Here is a 19,814-nt window from a genome sequence, read left to right on the forward strand (position 1 = left end):
ACATTTCAGGTACTGCAAACTGCGCACGCGCATGGACTTTCCCTTGCAGTGAGGCGAGTTGGGGACCGTCTCAGATTGTCGCATAAGTTCAAGAAACGAAATTCCTTCGTTTACGTCAAAACCCCCTCCCCCTAAACGAAAGTTCAAAGGTGCGAAATGTTGATGTCTGCCTTAGAGTATAATGTAGCATTTTGATATCACTTATGAAAAAATTGTATCCCCTGACCACGTTATATGGTCAAAAAACGGTATCGATCAAATTTGAGTACAAACCATAGCATGACACATACGAGTTGGAAATAGTTACAACAAAATTTGTTTGCAAGAGAGTGCTGTGTTTGTTTACTTTTACACCCAATGTAAGACAACTTGAAATGACAAATCAAAGTGCGAAAGTAAGGTTCACTAATTGAATAGAGATCAAAGCCCTCGCCCTGTAAAGGAATGAATTTCGCCTTTGAACTTATGCAACAATCTGAGACGGTCCCTTACACGGGGTTCGTACACGCTAATAGGGTACACAACTATTTTCATTAGTACTTGGCTGTGTCGCCAAGGTTTAAACATTTTTCCATACAATCTTCAAAAAAGTGCACATTGTAAAGGCTTTGTCGCCATAAATCATACTTAAACAGTTAAAGACTTCAACCATATGCCATGTGCCACCGCCGGGGCCATGTGCAACCAAAACTGAAAGAAGGGTGATGACCGGGTATTCAGCCGGGGTCATCTACCTCGCAAGTTGTGAAGATTTGACTGTCGTCATGCATATCAATGTTTGCCGGGGTCTAAACAAAGTAAGGTAATATATTTAATATCGTTACTCAATGTGAAAGTTTTCCTGAAGCATTGATACATTTCCTATGTCATCCACCCATGTTTAACATTTTTCAGATGAAAGTGCCACCCCGAACGATGTTCAGGTTTATAGGTGAGTTTTTGGGGTTTTTTTTGTTTGTTTGCTTGTTTGTTTGTTAGTTTATTTTCGGAAAAACGTGATCCATTTTGGTGCCACATACTTTGTAAAGTTTTCTATCGGAGTACCTCCGGGGCGTGCAGTGTGTAGTTTGTCAGTTGTTTCGGCTTTAATTTTAGAGCAGCTTTCCGTCAAAATCGTATAGAAATCCTTGAATTATTAAAAAAAATGAAAACTAGCAATGGGACATAAATCTTAAGATAGCAATGAGGGGACAAGGCGTGCCAATATTAAATGACCTTCATGTGTGGTTATATCACAGTATTTCTAATGTGCATAGCAAGTCTTGTTAACTTTGGGCGGGTCAATCATTCCAATCAATATGCAATTTACCAATTAGCTGTCATGAAAAAGCATTATGTCTTTGATTGCTATTTTATATATATTTATCAAATATTAAATATGGCTTGGCCTTCCAAAAATGTACATTAAATATGCAAAAACTAATTAATTGACATAAATATGCTTAACGCTTGCACAACTATTGTACTATTATACAGTCAATGTAATATACTTAGCAAAGTTCACCGACTATTATGGTCATGTCTTCCCCTTTTCTGTCCCTGATTGCACGGAGGTAACAATGCTATGCTAATTTGAAAAGGTAAATAAATATACAAATTAGTAATAAGCTGATGTAAAATGCTAAATGACATTCAATAATGTTATATGTTGAAGTGCATTGCAAGTTTGCATCTGAACTTTGGTTACGTAATGCTAAATGTACATCCTTAATACAGGCAATTCATTACGTTAAATGTACATTGTGAGAGTACAATTTTCATAAAACTTCTACACGATCCTGAAATCTGCCATATATTTCCTTGATTGGTATAAGTACTATAAGATTCATAAGATGTTATGCCGTCGTCCTGAGAATATCAGATTTCAAAATACATGATTCTAAAAATTACTATAATAGCATGCAAGCCACCAACCATATCTAAGCGATTTTTTGTCTTTTCCAAGCAGAATCTATATGTAGCGTGTCAGTTTTGGTTCCGATCCGGTCAGTCAATTTTCGATATTACGCACATATAAACAGACACCGACAGGCATACAGACAAACAGACAGTTATCTGTACGACAACAGCTCAAATGTGTGAACAAGTGCGCTAAAGTGTCACTGTTTGTCAATTAGAACATAAGAACCCCTTAAAGAGGCACTCCACTTGGTAACATTTTTAAAACACATTTTTTTAATGCCAACAGTCGATATTTGACATGGTGACCGCGCGCGGATCGCGAGATATCGATATAAACATGTCCTCAAAAAAGTTTGAATTCCGGTGGCCCACCTGAATTCAGCTTCCGAACATAGAACGTTCGGCACTGGGGCCATTGTCAACTAAGCTATGGAGTACGAGTCTACGCTGACGCTGCTGTACGCCACAGCAGTACCACTCGCGTCGGTGAGCGGTCATGTCCCATGGGAGAAAGCCGAGTCCTACTGACTCGGCAAAAAAAAAAAAAACAAAGTTTGCTGATTCCACCAGAATTTGCATAGGTGACTAGCACAGATAGGTGCGGTTGATACATAGTATGCATAGTGGCCGCCGCGTGGTATGCGCGCATACCACACGCGGCGGTCGCTATGTATCGAACCACGCGTAACTGTGTGGCAGACGACAAAATGTAGTCATCAGAGGCAACTAATATTTTACACGTAAAAACTGATATCTATGTAGTATTGTTTAAAAATTTAATACAACTGATTGAGAATAATGAAAACGACAAAAATTAAGGAGAAGTTTTAAAAAAGAATTACCAGAGGTAAAGGCATTGATAATGATGTATATAAAGTCATCGCAGTAGGAGGTAAATTAATTGCGTCATTCGAACGTTTTTGGACTCCTTAGAATATCGTCAATCAGCACAACAACACACTTTCGGGGGATTTCGGGTCATAACCAGAAACGATCGTAAAGCTTTGGGATGTGAAATACGCTCGGGAAATGACATGTTTTTATCGATATCTCGCGAACCGCGTGGAGTCGCCACGTCAAATATCGACCGTTGGCATTAAAAAAATGTGTTTTAAAAATGTTACCAAGTGGGAGTGCCTCTTTAAGAACCAAATTGGCTTAAAGGAGCGCTCCACCTAACACAGAGTATTTTACTCAAAAATCATTTTGCAATTATTTATTCAATTTTAATTACTTTGTTTACCAAAGATTAAAATATTGGTTGGAGTTTACCTTTTAGCTTGTCAAACAGTCGTAAGTTGCGTGATAAAGAAGTGTCAATTTATGCAAATGTATGCAAATCTCTCCATTTCCTGATTTCTATTCCTCCCAGGTTCAAAACTTCAAAAGAATGTAACTCCATTCTGGCCGGGTCAAATTTTCTGAAACTTTCACAGGATGTTCTTTAAATACTATTTAACAAAACGACTATTTTCTTTAGCTATAAAACTGTTAAATTTTGAATAAGAGATATTTTATTTTTGCTAATCATGCTTTTAACCACTTCTAGGGGTGTGTCAGTCTTTCAACCCCTGCCATTTTAGAATGAGGACAGATAATGCAAAACAAAATAGTCGTTTTTTTCTACAGATACACTTCTTTCAAATGAAATATTACATTTCAGAGATGAATTAAATTAATCATTTGATCATTAATACCAAAATTGAGGTTTTTTGCCAAAAATATGCACTCACTTCATCTTTCGAGCAAACTACTGCTACAATACTCAACTTTAGAATCTCTGAGTTTTGAAACTATATAGTATGAGGGGTTTCCTTGTCATCTTGGAAGAGAAATATTGCTTTTGAAAAAATCTGTGTTGTCAACATGCAGCTCCACCTTAAAAAGAATGCTACTCGGGGATGGTTATTCGAAATTCTAGATCTATACTAAACCTTCCACCGCGTTTTAGGCTCATTTGAATCTCTTTGAGTAAGCAAAGTTTTCGCGGAATTAGTTGTGTGAAAAAGTTCCATACGATTAGAGTACTTTTAAACTGTATGTAATTTTATCTATGTTTTGTAGGGGAAGTCATATTCTATACATCTCGTTGAAAATGATGCTTTGGCTTCACCATTGAGATATCATAGAGATGCCGGACATCCTGGACTGACCTTTCTTAATTTCATCCACCCAGTTCGTGTTTTCCCATGCTTCCTTGTCAAGAGCATGGATTTATGAAATGACCATTTTACGGTTGAATGTTTCTCTAGAAGAGATAATTTGGACTCTCAAGTTTTATGATACTTTTTTGATCTAGCGATTGTTTGGGCTTATTTTGATGAGCTCTTGTTGAAGTCAATGAACAATTCATCGTATTTTTTTTTGTGAAATTTGAAAATTTATATTTTCGCCGTAAAGTTACCGAACTGATGGCGGCCATTTTAAATGTCAAGTGTCGGTAAATGTCAGGTAGTTTGTTTCGCTCTCACCAAATTTGCACGAGGACCCCCGATTATTATTCTGAATTATATTATGGTTGAAATTTTCCTACTTAGGCTACTTACTTTATGATGAGAAATACATTGAAATTTGTGTTCCAATTATTATAATTTGCAAATGTTATAAGCTTTCTGTGAAATCTGTTAAAGCTAGAGGAAAATTGGAGAAAAGGTTTATTAATCAAGTTTTTTCAGTTTGAATGGGCATACTACCTTAGATGTTACGTAGGTAACTTGTTCCTGCAGGGTTTTCTCAATAGTCGCCCAAAGTTTCATACATATAGCGGTTGTTGACACACCGATACTGTGAAATAAAACACCAGGATCTGAATTGTAAGTTAATTTAAATACAAAGCTGACTTAACCCAGAACGACAGCTGGCGTTTTACCAGCATGTACGCGTCGGATATTGAGTGACCTTGTTTAAAGCCAATAACATCGCCGATTGTAACTATTGTTTCGTCTCTTTGTACCAAGACACTTATGGAAGTTGTACTTTGAGCAACGGCGTCTGTAAGCTTGTCTACTCAAGAATAAATACCTCTTCTTTGAAACGAACTTCAGCGTCTTCAATCAAGATTGAGCTCTTCTCCGTTAGCAAACGAGTAAACAAGCCTAGTAAGGGGTGGACCAATTGATATCCTTGGGAGGGGTTTGGAAGATTGATGAGGAACATAATTTTTCTTACCTGGTCCATTGTACTTTTTCCGCCCTCCCAAACCTTTTCGACAAGCCTTCTCTTGCTTACATATTTATTGACATTTGCTGGAAATCTTTTCGTCAGAAATATTCCAGACCCCCACCCTAGGATATCGAATGGTCTACCCTAAAACGAGAATGTCCCCATTCGATTTAGAATATATCAAAGGTTAATTGTCTCTGTATGTTATCGACACCCAAAATGTGTGAATGGCCATAGAGCAATAATGTAATAGGCAGACGTCAGTTTTTCTTTCTCAGGATAAATAGTTTTCATACAAATCTGTTCAGCTCCAAATTTTGTTAATGACAGTAAATGTGTATTAAATACAGAGTTGTACAGCTCCCTCTATTTGTGACCAACTTTTGCTGTAGTTGATGTATAAAGACAGCCTGCATACTCGCTAACTAATGTCGTATTCATACGAAAATGGAATTCAGGGTATGCCAGTATGTTTTTGTCGTGGCGTTGTAGCGTTGGCTTTGAACAGGTACTTAATGCTGTCCCTTGCATTCTTTTGAGTCGCAAATAATTGTGAGATTTTCTTTGTGTTGTTAATATATTACTAAAACAAAGGGATCCACCTTGACAATAACAGTATAGATACGGACGTAAATATTTACCGCTTCTTCAAATTCAAAATGGCCACCATCCCTGTGTGAAACTTCTGGGTGAAAATAAAAATCAATTTTTCGATTTTCTCAAAAGTCAGCCGGAGAATTTCTTAGTTACTACATGAGCTTTTAAAAAGGCCCTGCAAGTGGTAGACTAAAAAGACAATATAAAAGTTTAAGAGTCCGAATATCTGTCCCGAGGCGCATTCTACCTAAAGGTAGTATGCACCTCGAAAGTGAAAGACTTAAACTTTTGCTCAAACTTTCCTCAGTGAAACTTTCAACCATTCTTTTCTCGCATGTACGGCTCTAAATACCAGACGAATCACTTCTCGCCACTGGCACATGTAGATGAGACGAATCCAGTTTGCTCTGTATGCCGTGTGAAGTCCCGCAGCACTGTGCTGATGGTTCCGGGTCGCAACCAAAGCCCAGCCGACGAATGGACACGCGAGTACTACGGTTACCTCATGTCTTCACACCACAGCCACAAACGTAGGAGTACGTGTGCGTGGATCGCCACCCAGAGTCAAGGCCCAACAGTGGAAGAAACAGAGGTGGCGCTTTGCTGTATGCCGTTGAATCAAGATGTGATAAGGGTACTTTACCCTGTGGTCCTTACTTGGAGGGGCGCGAATTGACGTGCGCTGTGTGCACAATGTAAGATCTGTAAAGTCCGTTACAATATTTTGCTTAACCTCTGGTAGGGTCCTGGAATGAAATAATCCTATGAAAATATACATGTTGTATTTGTAAAATCTGCAATTTGAAAGTCGTCAAGTACTTGCACTGGCTTTGCATTAGTATTATGAAAGCAGCTTAGGGGTTGGCCATTTGATATTGGGGGCCTCTTGAAGGTGAATGAGGTAGCATTTATTTTTTACCTGATCCAATTAACATTATTTTTCCACTCTCCTACCTTTTGTCAACAGTTCTCTGGCGGATTGTTTTCATTGACATTTGTTGGGAACGTTTTCCTCCGAAAATCTTACAGGACCCCCCCCGATTTCAAATGGTTTGCCCCTTAGTTTCATTAATTGCTCTTTTTTTACCAGCATACTACGAAAATATTGTTAATTTAGTTTTCATTTTTGTTGAGTCAACTTCTAATTAAAACACAATGAAGCGAGATTTTTAGCATCTTTTGTGCTTGATTTTGCTCTTTTCCTTCTCTTCAAATGTCAAATGCGCTTCAAATTCAGTGGAAGGATATGAAAACCCATAGATTTTGTCTGTAGACTGCATTGTTGTTGTTGACTATTGAATCCTAGTCCTAAATAAATTCAAAAGTAAACTGTGTTTTACATGTATACATGCTGTTTGCAAGCGAAATATGTAGTGTTTCAAATGGCTTTGAGAAATTGAATTATAACTTGCAAGTGACATACAAATCACCAACAACTAAGTGTAAAAATCACCAACATTATAGCTACGAGAGCGGATAAACTACATGCCTTGATATTTATGCGCTCAATAAATAATCGCCGTCTGAACCTTTGGAATAAAACAATCTATAAGCCCCTTAAACCACATCGGGCTTAATGGGTCGTTCCACCTAACACAGCGTATTTTACTCAAAAAATCCACTTTTTTGCAAATATTTATGCAATTTTAATTAATTTGTTAACAAAAGCAAAACATATTGGTTGAGTTTACCTTTTAGCTTGTCAAACAGTCGTAAGTTGCGTGATAAAGAAATGTCAATTTATGCAAATGTATGCACATCTCTCCATTTTTAATTTCTTTTACTCCCAGGCTCAAAACTTCAAAAGAATGTAACTCCATTCTGGCCGGTCAAATTTTCTGAAATTTTCACATGATGGTCTTTAAATACTATATAACAAAATGAATATTTTGTTTCGCCATATTGCTTTGAAAAAATCTGTGTTGTCAACATGCAGCTCTACCTTAAGAAAAAATGCTCCTCGGGTCGTTTATTCGAAATTCCAGATCTATACTAAACCTTCCACCGCTTGTTAGGCTCATTTGAATCCCTTGGAGTAAGCAAAGTTTTCGAGGATTTAGTCGTGTGAAAAAGTTCAATACGATTACAGTACTTTTAAACTGTATGTAATTTTATCTATGTTTTGTAGGGGAAGTCATATTCTTTACATCTCGTTGAAAATGATGCTTTGGCTACATCATTGAGTATCATAGAGATGCCGGATATTCTGGACTGACCTTTCTTAATTTCATCCACCCAGTTCGTGTTTTCCCATGCTTCCTTGTCAAGAGCATAGATATATGAAATGACCATTTTACGGTTGAATTTTCTTCTAGAAGAGATAATTTGGACTCTCAAGTTTTATGATATTTTTCTGATCTAGCGATTGTTTGGGCTTATTTTGAAATTCTTGAAGTCAATGAACAATTCATCCTATTTTTTTTTGTGAAATTTGAAAACTTATATTTTCGCCGTAAAGTTACCGAACTGATGGCGGCCATTTTAAATTTTAAGTGTCGGTAAATGTCAGGTAGTTTGTTTCGCTTGCACCAAAATTTGCACGAGGACCCGCGATTATTATTCTGAATTATATAATGGTTGAAATTTTCCTACATAGGCTACTTACTTTATGATGGGAAATACATTGAAATTTGTGTTCCAATTATTATAATTTGCAAATGTTATAAGCTTTCTGTGAAATCTGTTAAAGCTACAGGAAAATTGGAGAAAAGGTTTATTAATCAAGTTTTTTCAGTTTGAATGGGCATACTACCTTAGATGTTACCTAGGTAACTTGTTCCTGCAGGGTTTTCTCAATAGTCGCCCAAAGTTTCATACATATAGCGGTTGTTGACACACCGATACTGTGAAATAAAACACCAGGATCTGAATTGTAAGTTAATTTAAATACAAAGCGGACTTAACCCAGAACGACAGCTGGCGTTTTACCAGCATGTACGCGTCGGATATTGAGTGACCTTGTTTAAAGCCAATAATATCGCCGATTGTAACTATTGTTTCGTCTCTTTGTACCAAGACACTTATGGAAGTTGTACTTTGAGCAACGGCGTCTGTAAGCTTGTCTACTCAAGAATAAATACCTCTTCTTTGAAACGAACTTCAGCGTCTTCAATCAAGATTGAGCTCTTCTCCGTCAGCAAACGAGTAAACCAGCCTAGTAAGGGGTGGACCAATTGATATCCTGGGGAGGGGTTTGGAAGATTGATGAGGAACATAATTTTTCTTACCTGGTCCATTGTACTTTTTCCGCCCTCCCAAACCTTTTCGACAAGCCTTCTCTTGCTTACATATTTATTGACATTTGCTGGAAATCTTTTCGTCAGAAATATTCCAGACCCCCACCCTAGGATATCGAATGGTCTACCCTAAAACGAGAATGTCCCCATTCGATTTAGATTATATCAAAGGTTAATTGACTCTGTATGTTATCGACACCCGAAATTGTGAATGGCCATAGAGCAATAATGTAATAGGCAGACGTAGTTTTTTCTTTCTCAGGATAAATAGTTTTCATACAAATCTGTTCAGCTCCAAATTTTGTTAATGACAGTAAATGTGTATGAAATACAGAGTTGTACAGCTCCCTCTATTGTGACCAACTTTTGCTGTAGTTGATGTATAAAGACAGCCTGCATACTCGCTAACTAATGTCGTATTCATACGAAAATGGAATTCAGAGTATGCCAGTATGTTTTTGTCGTGGCGTTGTAGCGTTGGCTTTGAACATGTACTTAATGCTGTCCCTTGCATTCTTTTGAGTCGCAAATAATTGTGAGATTTTCTTTGGTTTGTTAATATATTACTAAAACAAAGGGATCCACCTTGACAATAACAGTATAGATACGGACGTAAATATTTACCGCTTCTTCAAATTCAAAATGGCCACCATCCCTGTGTGAAACCTCTGGGTGAAAATAAAAATCAATTTTTCGATTTTCTCAAAAGTCAGCCGGAGAATTTTTTAGTTACTACATGAGCTTTTAAAAATGCCCCTGCAAGTGGTAGACTAAAAAGACAATATAAAAGTTTAAGAGTCCGAATATCTGTCCCGAGGCGCATTCTACCTAAAGGTAGTATGCACCTCAAAAGTGAAAGACTTAAACTTTTGCTCAACTTTTCCTCAAGGAATATTTCAACCATTCTTTTTCAACAACAAGAATAAACATCGGGGTTCACCGTGCGAAGTTTGTTACTAGAGGAATAAATTACCCAAGATTTACTGACATTTGACATTCAAAATGGCAACTATGTCTATGTTAACTCTATGGAGAAAATGCGATTTTCGATTTTTCGAAAAACGTAGACCGTGAAACGTTTTCTTACACCAACAGCTTAAAAATGAACCACCACAAGTGATAGAACAGAAAAGAGTTGTAAAAGTTTGAGAGTCCGAATATCTGTCCCCGAGGCGCATTCCACCTTTAAGTGTACGAAATAACTTCATCTCACACATACCGGAGTAATTCCATCTGTTTATGACAGAACACTGTAAAACTGGACTTAACGACAGTCTGTCATTTTCGTATACGTTTCGAAAGGGAAGTCATGTCCTATACATTTGCGCGGGCAATTTGGCTTTTTTGGCATCGCAGAGACATCATAAAGATCCAGGATTTCCTTGTCAGGCATATCTTTGAATCGTTCCCGTATTAACTGCGTGCATCTATTTGTGACAGCAAGCTTCCTCATATAGGGCACAGAAATAAGACAAGTTCCTGCAGTCTTTACCCATTTTGATCGTTGGCTCATCTGTAAGCTATACCCTGAACGTCATGGGCGAGATACAGAAGAACACAGATGCCATGGGAAGATACCTGAAATGGGCTGCACTTGTATTTGCTTTCTGCCTGTTGGCTTGCGCTATCTTTACACTTGTCTGGCTGTACGGGGTGAAAATCCAAACATTGGTGGATTGTGTTAGTCATTTGAAGGATAGGACGAAGAAAACGGTAAGCAGCGCTGTCAGACAACATTTCAATGAACGTTCCTCAAAGTACCCGCATTTTCAAATGCCAGTTATCTACTAACATTTGCGTCTGTTTTCACGTTGACCAACTAGAATCACTAAGTCGGAAAATTTATTCCTGTAAGTGAAAAGTGCTTTCCGGCGTTAACTCCGGTCTTTACACGTTTTATTTTATATTTTGGCTTTACAGGCCTTTATAGCGATCCCTGGGTCTGCCTTTCTTTTAGTCTGTAACAGGATTATGGACATGGGATAACCTTTTGTTTTCCATTGTAATTGTAATCTTGTGGGTAAAATTTCTGATGAGACAATCGGGCACCAACACAGGCGTTTAGATTATTATTTTTATTGAACACCTCTTCAACCACAGATCAAGCCGAAATAGACATATGATTTCGTACAGTGACTGTACAAAACGGTGGACGTTTACACCGGGAACTCAAGTCACGAGAAACATTCTGCAATCAGTATCTGTTTCAATGATCCTGCGATTAATGATTACACATTCTCCAAGTCTGCAGGGTTGTTTTGTTTTTGTTTTTGTTTTCATTTTAATGCAGAAAGAATAGCGGAAGCTGCAGTCCCCACCCCCACTTTGCAGGGGGGGAGGGACAAAGGCTCATTAAAATTGAAAGTATTTTATTTTTCCCTTGATTTCGCTCTTTCACGAGACGGGATCTTTGTATAAGATGAAAATGACTGCCTCCTTATCATTAATATAGGCCGGACTATTTACGTTTACATTTGTAAAATTCTTTGAAGCAGTTCTTTGTAGAAATTTTCACACCCCTCTCTCTAAATATTGGTTTTGGGTCAACTTGTATACAAATGCATCGCTTTTAATCACTTTGGATTACGTCATATAAACCGGGTTGGAAAAGTTCATGATCAGCATTTGAAACCTTTGATACATTGCCCTTGATTTCTAGGAGAAACGCAATGGGTTTAAACATGATGCAAGTTACATCAAAGACTGCGTTGTCCACGTGGCGAAGCGTGATGTCCGCGGCACAGATACCGGAGGTACGCATTCCTTTTCATTTGCTTATAATCATTTCAAGAAATATTATGATCAAAATTTGTCAGTTGTGTTTCTGCAGGAATCACGCACAAAGTTTTCTTTAAAGGGCGAGTAGATATAACTTTTAATGATTCTTTTTATTGATTTTGTTTTTAAAAGTTAAATAGGCCTACAGCTTTTTTCTACTCCCCAAAAATTTTAAAGATACACATTAGCATGTCAACTCAGCCTCTACATGCATAGACTACATTTTTATTATTGACAAGCGAATTCTGGTCCAGAGTAGAATTTGTAAACAGTAATAGTTCAATTTTACACATATAGACGCTGTGTTGACAAGCAACTTGGTGTTTCAACAGCCTGTATATTGTGTAAACTCTATTGTCATAGATGACAAGTTAATTCTTGTCCGGACTTGAGTTCAAATATTATCAACAACTGTGCAATTTAGACATTTTGGCGAGCTACTTACTAAGCGTTTTAACACGCTTCCACTTGTTCTTTGGCGAGTAGAGCGATACCTTGCACTGTCAAAAAGTCACCAAAATTTACAGCCACTGGCCGTCCATTTATTTCATGCAGGCCTGGTTTCTGAGGCAATTCGAAATGCTATCGGTGCAGTCTACATCCGATGGGGTAAAAAAACGTGTCCATCAACTGCAGAGTTGGTTTATGAAGGTAAGCTATGCCGGGTAGATCCATAGTCTACTCCAGTATGGCAACCAGAGAGACTCATACAATCATATTAGTTTACTCGCTCTACGCCATTCGGTTGACTATGTGCTTTTTTGAGGTCACAAAGCCTAAATATCAGACCTCTATTTAATTCTCGAACTATTAAACATTGTCTTGTAAAGTCTCATGACCTAATGTCTGGCACATATACCGTTCAATTTACATAATGAACATTATTTGACCTATTTCCAACTGTTTTCGAGATGAAACTGTGAGAAAATGACGCATGTTTGAATCATCAATATTCGATTTAACGCTGATGGCGAAGCCATGCCAAGAGGAACCAATTATCACGCAGTTATTCCATGAAACGTACCACACCAAATTACATGACATGTTTTTATATATGTTGCGTAACAGGTCATACAAAAACTCTTGCTATAAACACTCACACGCATACGACTTAACAGACGTATAGACAGACAAACAGTTATAATAATTGTAGAATACACCATGGGGACAGATATTCAGACTCTCAAATTTTTACAATTCTTTACTGATATACCACTTATGGGTGCTCGTTTAAAAGCTCTTGCGGAAAGAAAATGTTTCACCATCGTAGTTTTTCGAAAATTGAACTCCATAGAGTTGACGGATGGCGGCCAATTTGATTATTAAACATTGGAATTTTTTTTTCTCTGGTACCAAAACTTTGCACGGTGACCGCAAATTTTTATTCTTTATTTGGTATGAAAAGGGTTTAAAGTTTCACCGAGGTAAGCTTGAGCAAAATTTAAAGTCTTTCCTTTTCGAGGCGCATACCACCTTAGTGGAATAGTCCCTTGATAATTTTTTAAGTTCAAGTTCAGTTTATTGCGTACAAGCTGCATTACATAAGGTGAAGCGTGACAAATACATTGTTTTGGAAAACAAACATATATACCTAGGGAAAAGAAACAAAGTCATATATAAGTGCATGTACATGAATATTCATCAGAGCTATAGAATTACATATTAACTGAATGTCTAGTGGCTGTTAATCTATGCACGAAAGCTATATATACAAAATACAAAAACTATGGAGTTCCTCAGTTTATAAATCTCTTCCCATATAAAAATGGGTGATAAATATTTACACGTTATTTAACAAATGCAATTGTCAAAAAAACGAAAAACAATATATGTATGAAACTTTATAAAAAACTTTATTCTCACAATAACTTGAGGATTATGCGACTCTGTATTGCAGGTGTTATAGGTGGCAGTCTTCGCAGAAGTGGTGGAAGTGGTGCGAACTATCAGTGTCTGCCTTTGAATCCTATATACGACACGTACGTCCCCGGGAACCAGAGTCGAGCTCGCATGTACGGCGCTAAATACAAGACGAATCACTTCTCGCCACTGGCACATGTAGATGAGACGAATCCAGTGTGCTCTGTATGCCGTGTGAAGTCCCGCAGCACTGTGCTGATAGTCCCGGGTCGCAACCAATGCCCAGCCGACCAATGGACACGCGAGTACTACGGTTACCTCATGTCTTCACACCACAGCCACAAACGTACGGAGTACGTGTGCGTGGATCGCCACCCAGAGTCAAGGCCCAACAGTGGAAGAAACAGAGATGGCGCTTTGCTGTATGCCGTTGAATCAAGATGTGATAAGGGTACTTTACCCTGTGGTCCTTACTTGGAGGGGCGCGAGTTGACTTGCGCTGTGTGCACAATGTAAGATCTGTAAAGCCCGTTACAATATTTTGCTTAACCTCTGGTAGGGTCCTTGAATTAAATAATCCTAAGAAAATATACATGTTGTATTTGTAAAATCTGCAATTTGAACCGTCAAGTACTTGCACTGGCTTTGCATTAGTATTACGTAAACAGCTTAGGGGTGGGCCATTTGATATTGGGGGCCTCTGGAAGGTGGATGAGGTAGCATTTATTTTTTACCTCATCCAATTAACATTATTTTTCCACTCTCCTACCTTTTAGTCAACCGTTCTCTGGCGGATTGTTTTCATTGACATTTGTTGGGAACGTTTTCCTCCGAAAATCTTACAGGACCCCCCCCCGATTTCAAATGGTTTGCCCCTTAGTTTCATTAATTGCTCTTTTTTACCAGCATACTACGAAAATATTGTTAATTTAGTTTTTATTTTCATTTTTGTTGAGTCAACTTCTAATTAAAACACAACAAAGCGAGATTTTTAGCATCTTTTGTACTTGATTTTTTCTCTTTTCCTTCTCTTCAAAATGTCAAATGCGCTTCAAATTCAGTGGAAGGATATGAAAACCCATAGATTTTGTCTGTAGACTGCATTGTTGTTGTTGACTATTGAATCCTAGTCCTAAATAAATTCAAAAGTAAACTGTGTTTTACATGTATACATGCTGTTTGCAAGCGAAATATGTAGTGTTTCAAATGGCTTTGAGAAATTGAATTATAACTTGCAAGTGACATACAAATCACCAACAACTAAGTGTAAAAATCAACAACATAGCTACGAGAGTGGATAAACTACATGCCTTGATATTTATGCACTCAATAAATAATCGCCGTCTAAACATTTGGAATAAAACAATTTATAAGCCCCTTAATACCCCCGTGGGCTTAATGGGTCGCTCCACCTAACACAGCGTATTTAACTCAAAAATCACTTTTTTGCAAATATTTATGCAATTTTAATTAATTTGTTAACAAAAGAAAAACATATTGGTTGAGTTGACCTTTTAGCTTGTCAAACAGTCGTAAGTTGAAGAAGTGTCAATTTATGCAAATGTATGCAAATCTCTCCATTTCTTGATTTCTTTTACTCCCAGGCTCAAAACTTCAAAAGAATGTAACTCCATTCAGGCCGGGTCAAATTTTCTGAAATTTTCACATGGTGTTCTTTAAATACTATGTACCAAACGAATATTTTGTTTCGCCATATTGCTTTGAAAAAATCTGTGTTGTCAACATGCAGCTCTACCTTAAGAAAAAATGCTCCTCGGGTCGTTTATTCGAAATTCCAGATCTATACTAAACCTTCCACCGCTTTTTAGGCTTATTTGAATGTCTTGGAGTAAGCAAAGTTTTCGCGGATTTAACTGTGTGAAAAAGTTCCATACGATTAGAGCACTTTTAAACTGTATTTAATTTCATCTATGTTTTGTAGGGGAAGTCATATTCTATACATCTCGTTGAAAATGATGCTTTGGCTATATCCAGGTGCAGCCAACGGAGCTATTCATCGAAAAAGCTATTCCAGGAGCAATTTTGAGGGCAGGGGAAATTTAATTTGCTAGGGCAGGGGACATGTTTTTAGGTGGTAGGGGAGCAAATTTTAGTTTTTTTTTGTAGGACAGGGCAGATATCGGTTGATTGTCCTGGGGGCAGGGCTTGGCGAAAAACTTTTTGAGGGAATTGTTTCCAGGGCAGGGGAAATTGGCAAGTTTTTTTTCGCCACAGGGCGAGGGAGCTTCAAAATTTCACAGTGGGGAGGGGAAACAGGCAAAAATAAGTGGGGAGTGGGTAAAAATGAATTTGAGTGTGGGAGGGTAAGTCGAAAAATTTTCTGTGGGAGGGCAAATTATGAACAGCTAATTAATTACCCTCTTGACTTAAAATTAGTCAGTTCACATTATATGTCATGCACAATATATCTTATCATAGTAAGGACCTTTTTAAAAGTGCATTGTTCGTTGGCTGCACCTGTATATCATTGAGTATCATAGAGATGCCGGACATCCTGGACTGACCTTTCTTAATTTCATCCACCCAGTTCGTGTTTTCCCATGCTTCCTTGTCAAGAGCATGGATTTATGGTTTTACGGTTGAATTTTCTTCTAGAAGAGATAATTTGGACTCTCAAGTTTTATGATATTTTTCTGATCTAGCGATTGTTTGGGCTAATTTTGAAGTTCTTGAAGTCAATGAACAATTCATTGTATTTTTGTGTGAAATTTGAAAATTTATATTTTCGCCGTAAAGTTACCGAACTGATGGCGGCCATTTTGAATTTCAAGTGTCGGTAAATGTCGGGTAGTTTGTTTCGCTCGCACCAAAATTTGCATGGGGACCCGCGATTATTATTTCGAATTATATTATGGTTGAAATTTTCCTACTTAGTCTACTTACTTAATAATGGGAAATACATTGTAATTTATGTTCCAATTATTATAATTTGCAAATGTTATAAGCTTTCTGTGAAATCTGTTAAAGCCAGATGAAAATTGGAGAAAACGTTTATTAATCAAGTTTTTTTCAGTTTGAATGGGCATACTACCTTAGATGTTACCTAGGTAACTTGTTCCTGCAGGGTTTTCTCAATAGTCGCCCAAAGTTTCATACATATAGCGGTTGTTGACACACCGATACTGTGAAATAAAATACCAGGATCTGAATTGTAAGTTAATTTAAATACAAAGCGGACTTAACCCAGAACGACAGCTGGCGTTTTACCAGCATGTATGCGTCGGATATTGAGTGACTTTGTTTAGTGACTAACTTTGTTTTACGACTCTGTTTGTCTTAAGGCCATCGTCTGGGCTAATGTCGGTCAAAATGCTCAAAAAATCAAATTTTATTTTTTCCTTCATTGTCACCCTCGACATGTATACTTTCAAATAAGCTATATCATTCTTCAAAAAATATTAACTAAAATCGAGAAAAATCGCGTTTTTTTCCCACTGACCCCTGGTCAAATTTTATTTAGTCTAATTATATATTCATAACAGGTAAATCGCTATTTTTGGTTGCCTAAAAACTTTGTTGAGTTATGGCGTCATGTATGAAGTAGTTACCATTTGCTTGCTTATTGAAGCAGCTTTTTAAGAGGTAAAAATATGGCGTTGTGGAAATTGTGAGTTTGAGACTAATTGCAGTCTAAAAAAGCCAGATCAATGAGTAATCGGGAAGAAATTTGCAACAAATGATTCTGTTTTATATTTTGTGTGGATATTACTGTAAGGCATATGAAAATTTTCATTCAGGTATAGCAATTAAACCAGAAAACAAACCATACTAGATGTTATGGTGTCCATATACATAACAAGTAAAGAATCTCACATGAATTTCATTATCATGCTGATTATAAAATCAATGTTTTTTTTTATAATTAACAGTTCATTTTTCACATAGAAAGCAATTACAACCAGGCTTTTGTAAATAGAATTCTAACTGACAATTTAAACTTGTCCAATACCCTATTTTGAGGTCGTAAACTTTGCATGAAGTATGAGTATCACCTTTATGTTGTAAACATTTCAATCCAATACTCCTAACAATTGTGTTTTGTACTGCATTCGTTTCTTGTGCGATAATAACTCTTGAAAGAATGGTTGGAATGCAATGAAAATCAGCCAACATATGTGAAATTAAATACTTTACAAAATAAACCTCAAAAAACAAGGTCATCCAATCATGTCATAGTAGAAATTTGACGGAAAGTTGTGAAATTTATTAATTTTCAATCTTACCGAGATGACTATGATTTAATTTATATTGACATCTTATGCAGTCATAGATTTAGGTTCATATTGTAATACATACATCTGAATGCTACAGAAAAAAATCGGTTGTTGTATGACTTTTCGTTCAATAGATATCTTTGCCACAAATTTCCTCATATTTTTAACCCTGAAATTGTCGCCATGCCAACCGACTATCCGGTTTTCCCCCTGCACTGCATTTTACCATCTACTGCAACAAAAAGATGACAAACTCTGAAAAAAGGTACTACACGGTTAGTGTTTTAAAATAGCCCCTACAATAGCCTTAACTCAATGAACGAACGTGGGACTTCCACGTGATGGCCATGTAACGAGGTCAATTATAAATATTAATCGTGACTTAAAATTGCACCTAAACAGTTGTATTGATTTTGAAGATAGGATAAATATTTTTATCTTTAATTCGTATCTATTATGTGGTTGAAGCCGCGCCTTTTAGGTATTGTATAAAGCCAATAATATCGCCGATTGTAGCTATTGTTTCGTCTCTTTGTACCAAGACACTTATAGATATGGGGAAGATGTACTTTGAGCAACGGCGTCTGTAAGCTTGTCTACTCAAGAATAAATACCTCTTCTTTGAAACGAATTTCAGCGTCTTCAATCAAGATTGAGCTCTCCTCCGTTAGCAAACGAGTAAACAAGCCTAGTAAGGGGTGGACCAATTGATATCCTGGGGAGGGGTTTGGAAGATTTATGAAAAACATAATTTTTCTTACCTGGTCCATTGTACTTTTTCCGCCCTCCCAAACCTTTTCGACAAGCCTTCTCTTGCTTATATATTTATTGACATTTTGTCAGAAAATCTTCCAGACCCCCACCCTAGGATATTGAATGGTCTACCCTAAAACGAGAATGTCCCCATTCGAGGTTAATTTTCTCTGTATGTTATCGACACCCGAAATGGTGAATGGCCATAGAGCAATAATGTAATAGGCAGATGTAGTTTTTCTTTCTCAGGATAAATAGTTTTCATACAAATCTGTTCAGCTCCAAATTTTGTTGATGACAGTAAATGTGTATTAAATACAGAGTGTACAGCTCCCTCTATTTGTGACCAACCTTGCTGTAGTTGATGTATAAAGACAGCCTGCATACTCGCTAACTAATGTCGTATTCATACGAAAATGGAATTCAGGGTATGCCAGTATGTTTTTGTCGTGGCGTTGTAGCGTTGGCTTTAAACAGGTACTTAATGCTGTCCTTGCATTCTTTTGAGTCGCAAATAATTGTGAGATTTTCTTTGGTTTGTTAATATATTACTAAACAAAGGGATCCACCTTGACAATAACAGTATAGATACGGACGTAAATATTTACGGCTACTTCAAATTCAAAATGGCCACCATCCCTGTGTGAAACCTCTGGGTGAAAATAAAAATCAATTTTTCGATTTTTTCAAAAGTCAGCCGGAGAATTTTTAGTTACTACATGAGCTTTTAAAAAGGCCCCTGCAAGTGGTAGACTAAAAAGACAATATAAAGTTTAAGAGTCCGAATATCTGTCCCGAGGCGCATTCTACCTAAAGGTAGTATGCATCTCGAAAGTGAAAGACTTAAAACTTTTGCTCAACTTTTCCTCAAGGAATAATTCAAACATTCTTTTTCAACAACAAGAATAAACATCGGGGCTCACCGTGCGAAGTTTGTTACTAGAGGAATAAATTACCCAAGATTTACTGACATTTGACATTCAAAATGGCAACTATGTCTATGTTAACTCTATGGAGAAAATGCGATTTTCGATTTTTCCAAAAACAAAGACCGTGAAACGTTTTCTTACACCAACAGCTTAAAAATGAACCACCCCAAGTGATAGAACAGAAAAGAATTGTAAAGTTTGAGAGTCCGAATATCTGTCCCGAGGCGCATTCCATCTTTAAGTGTACGAAATAACTTCATCTCACACATACCGGAGTAATTCCATCTGTTTATGACAGAACACTGTAAAACTGGACTTAACGACAGTCTGTCATTTTCGTATACGTTTCGAAAGGGAAGTCA

At 37.2% G+C, this 19,814-nt stretch overlaps 1 protein-coding gene across 1 annotated transcript; it reads left to right on the top strand.

Moving 5' to 3' along the window:
- The first annotated feature begins 10,324 nt into the window (after positions 1 to 10,324).
- Positions 10,325 to 17,716, top strand: LOC139125041 (uncharacterized). Its single transcript, XM_070691151.1, has 4 exons — positions 10,325 to 10,610; positions 11,557 to 11,650; positions 12,231 to 12,326; positions 13,573 to 17,716. The coding sequence occupies exons 1-4, from the start codon at positions 10,434 to 10,436 to the stop codon at positions 14,049 to 14,051; spliced, it is 846 nt and encodes a 281-aa protein (XP_070547252.1). The 5' UTR covers positions 10,325 to 10,433; the 3' UTR covers positions 14,052 to 17,716.
- The last annotated feature ends 2,098 nt before the right edge of the window (positions 17,717 to 19,814 follow it).

Source organism: Ptychodera flava (genome assembly GCF_041260155.1).
Source record: "Ptychodera flava strain L36383 chromosome 23 unlocalized genomic scaffold, AS_Pfla_20210202 Scaffold_24__1_contigs__length_23054250_pilon, whole genome shotgun sequence".
NCBI classification, from domain to species: Eukaryota; Metazoa; Hemichordata; class Enteropneusta; family Ptychoderidae; genus Ptychodera; species Ptychodera flava.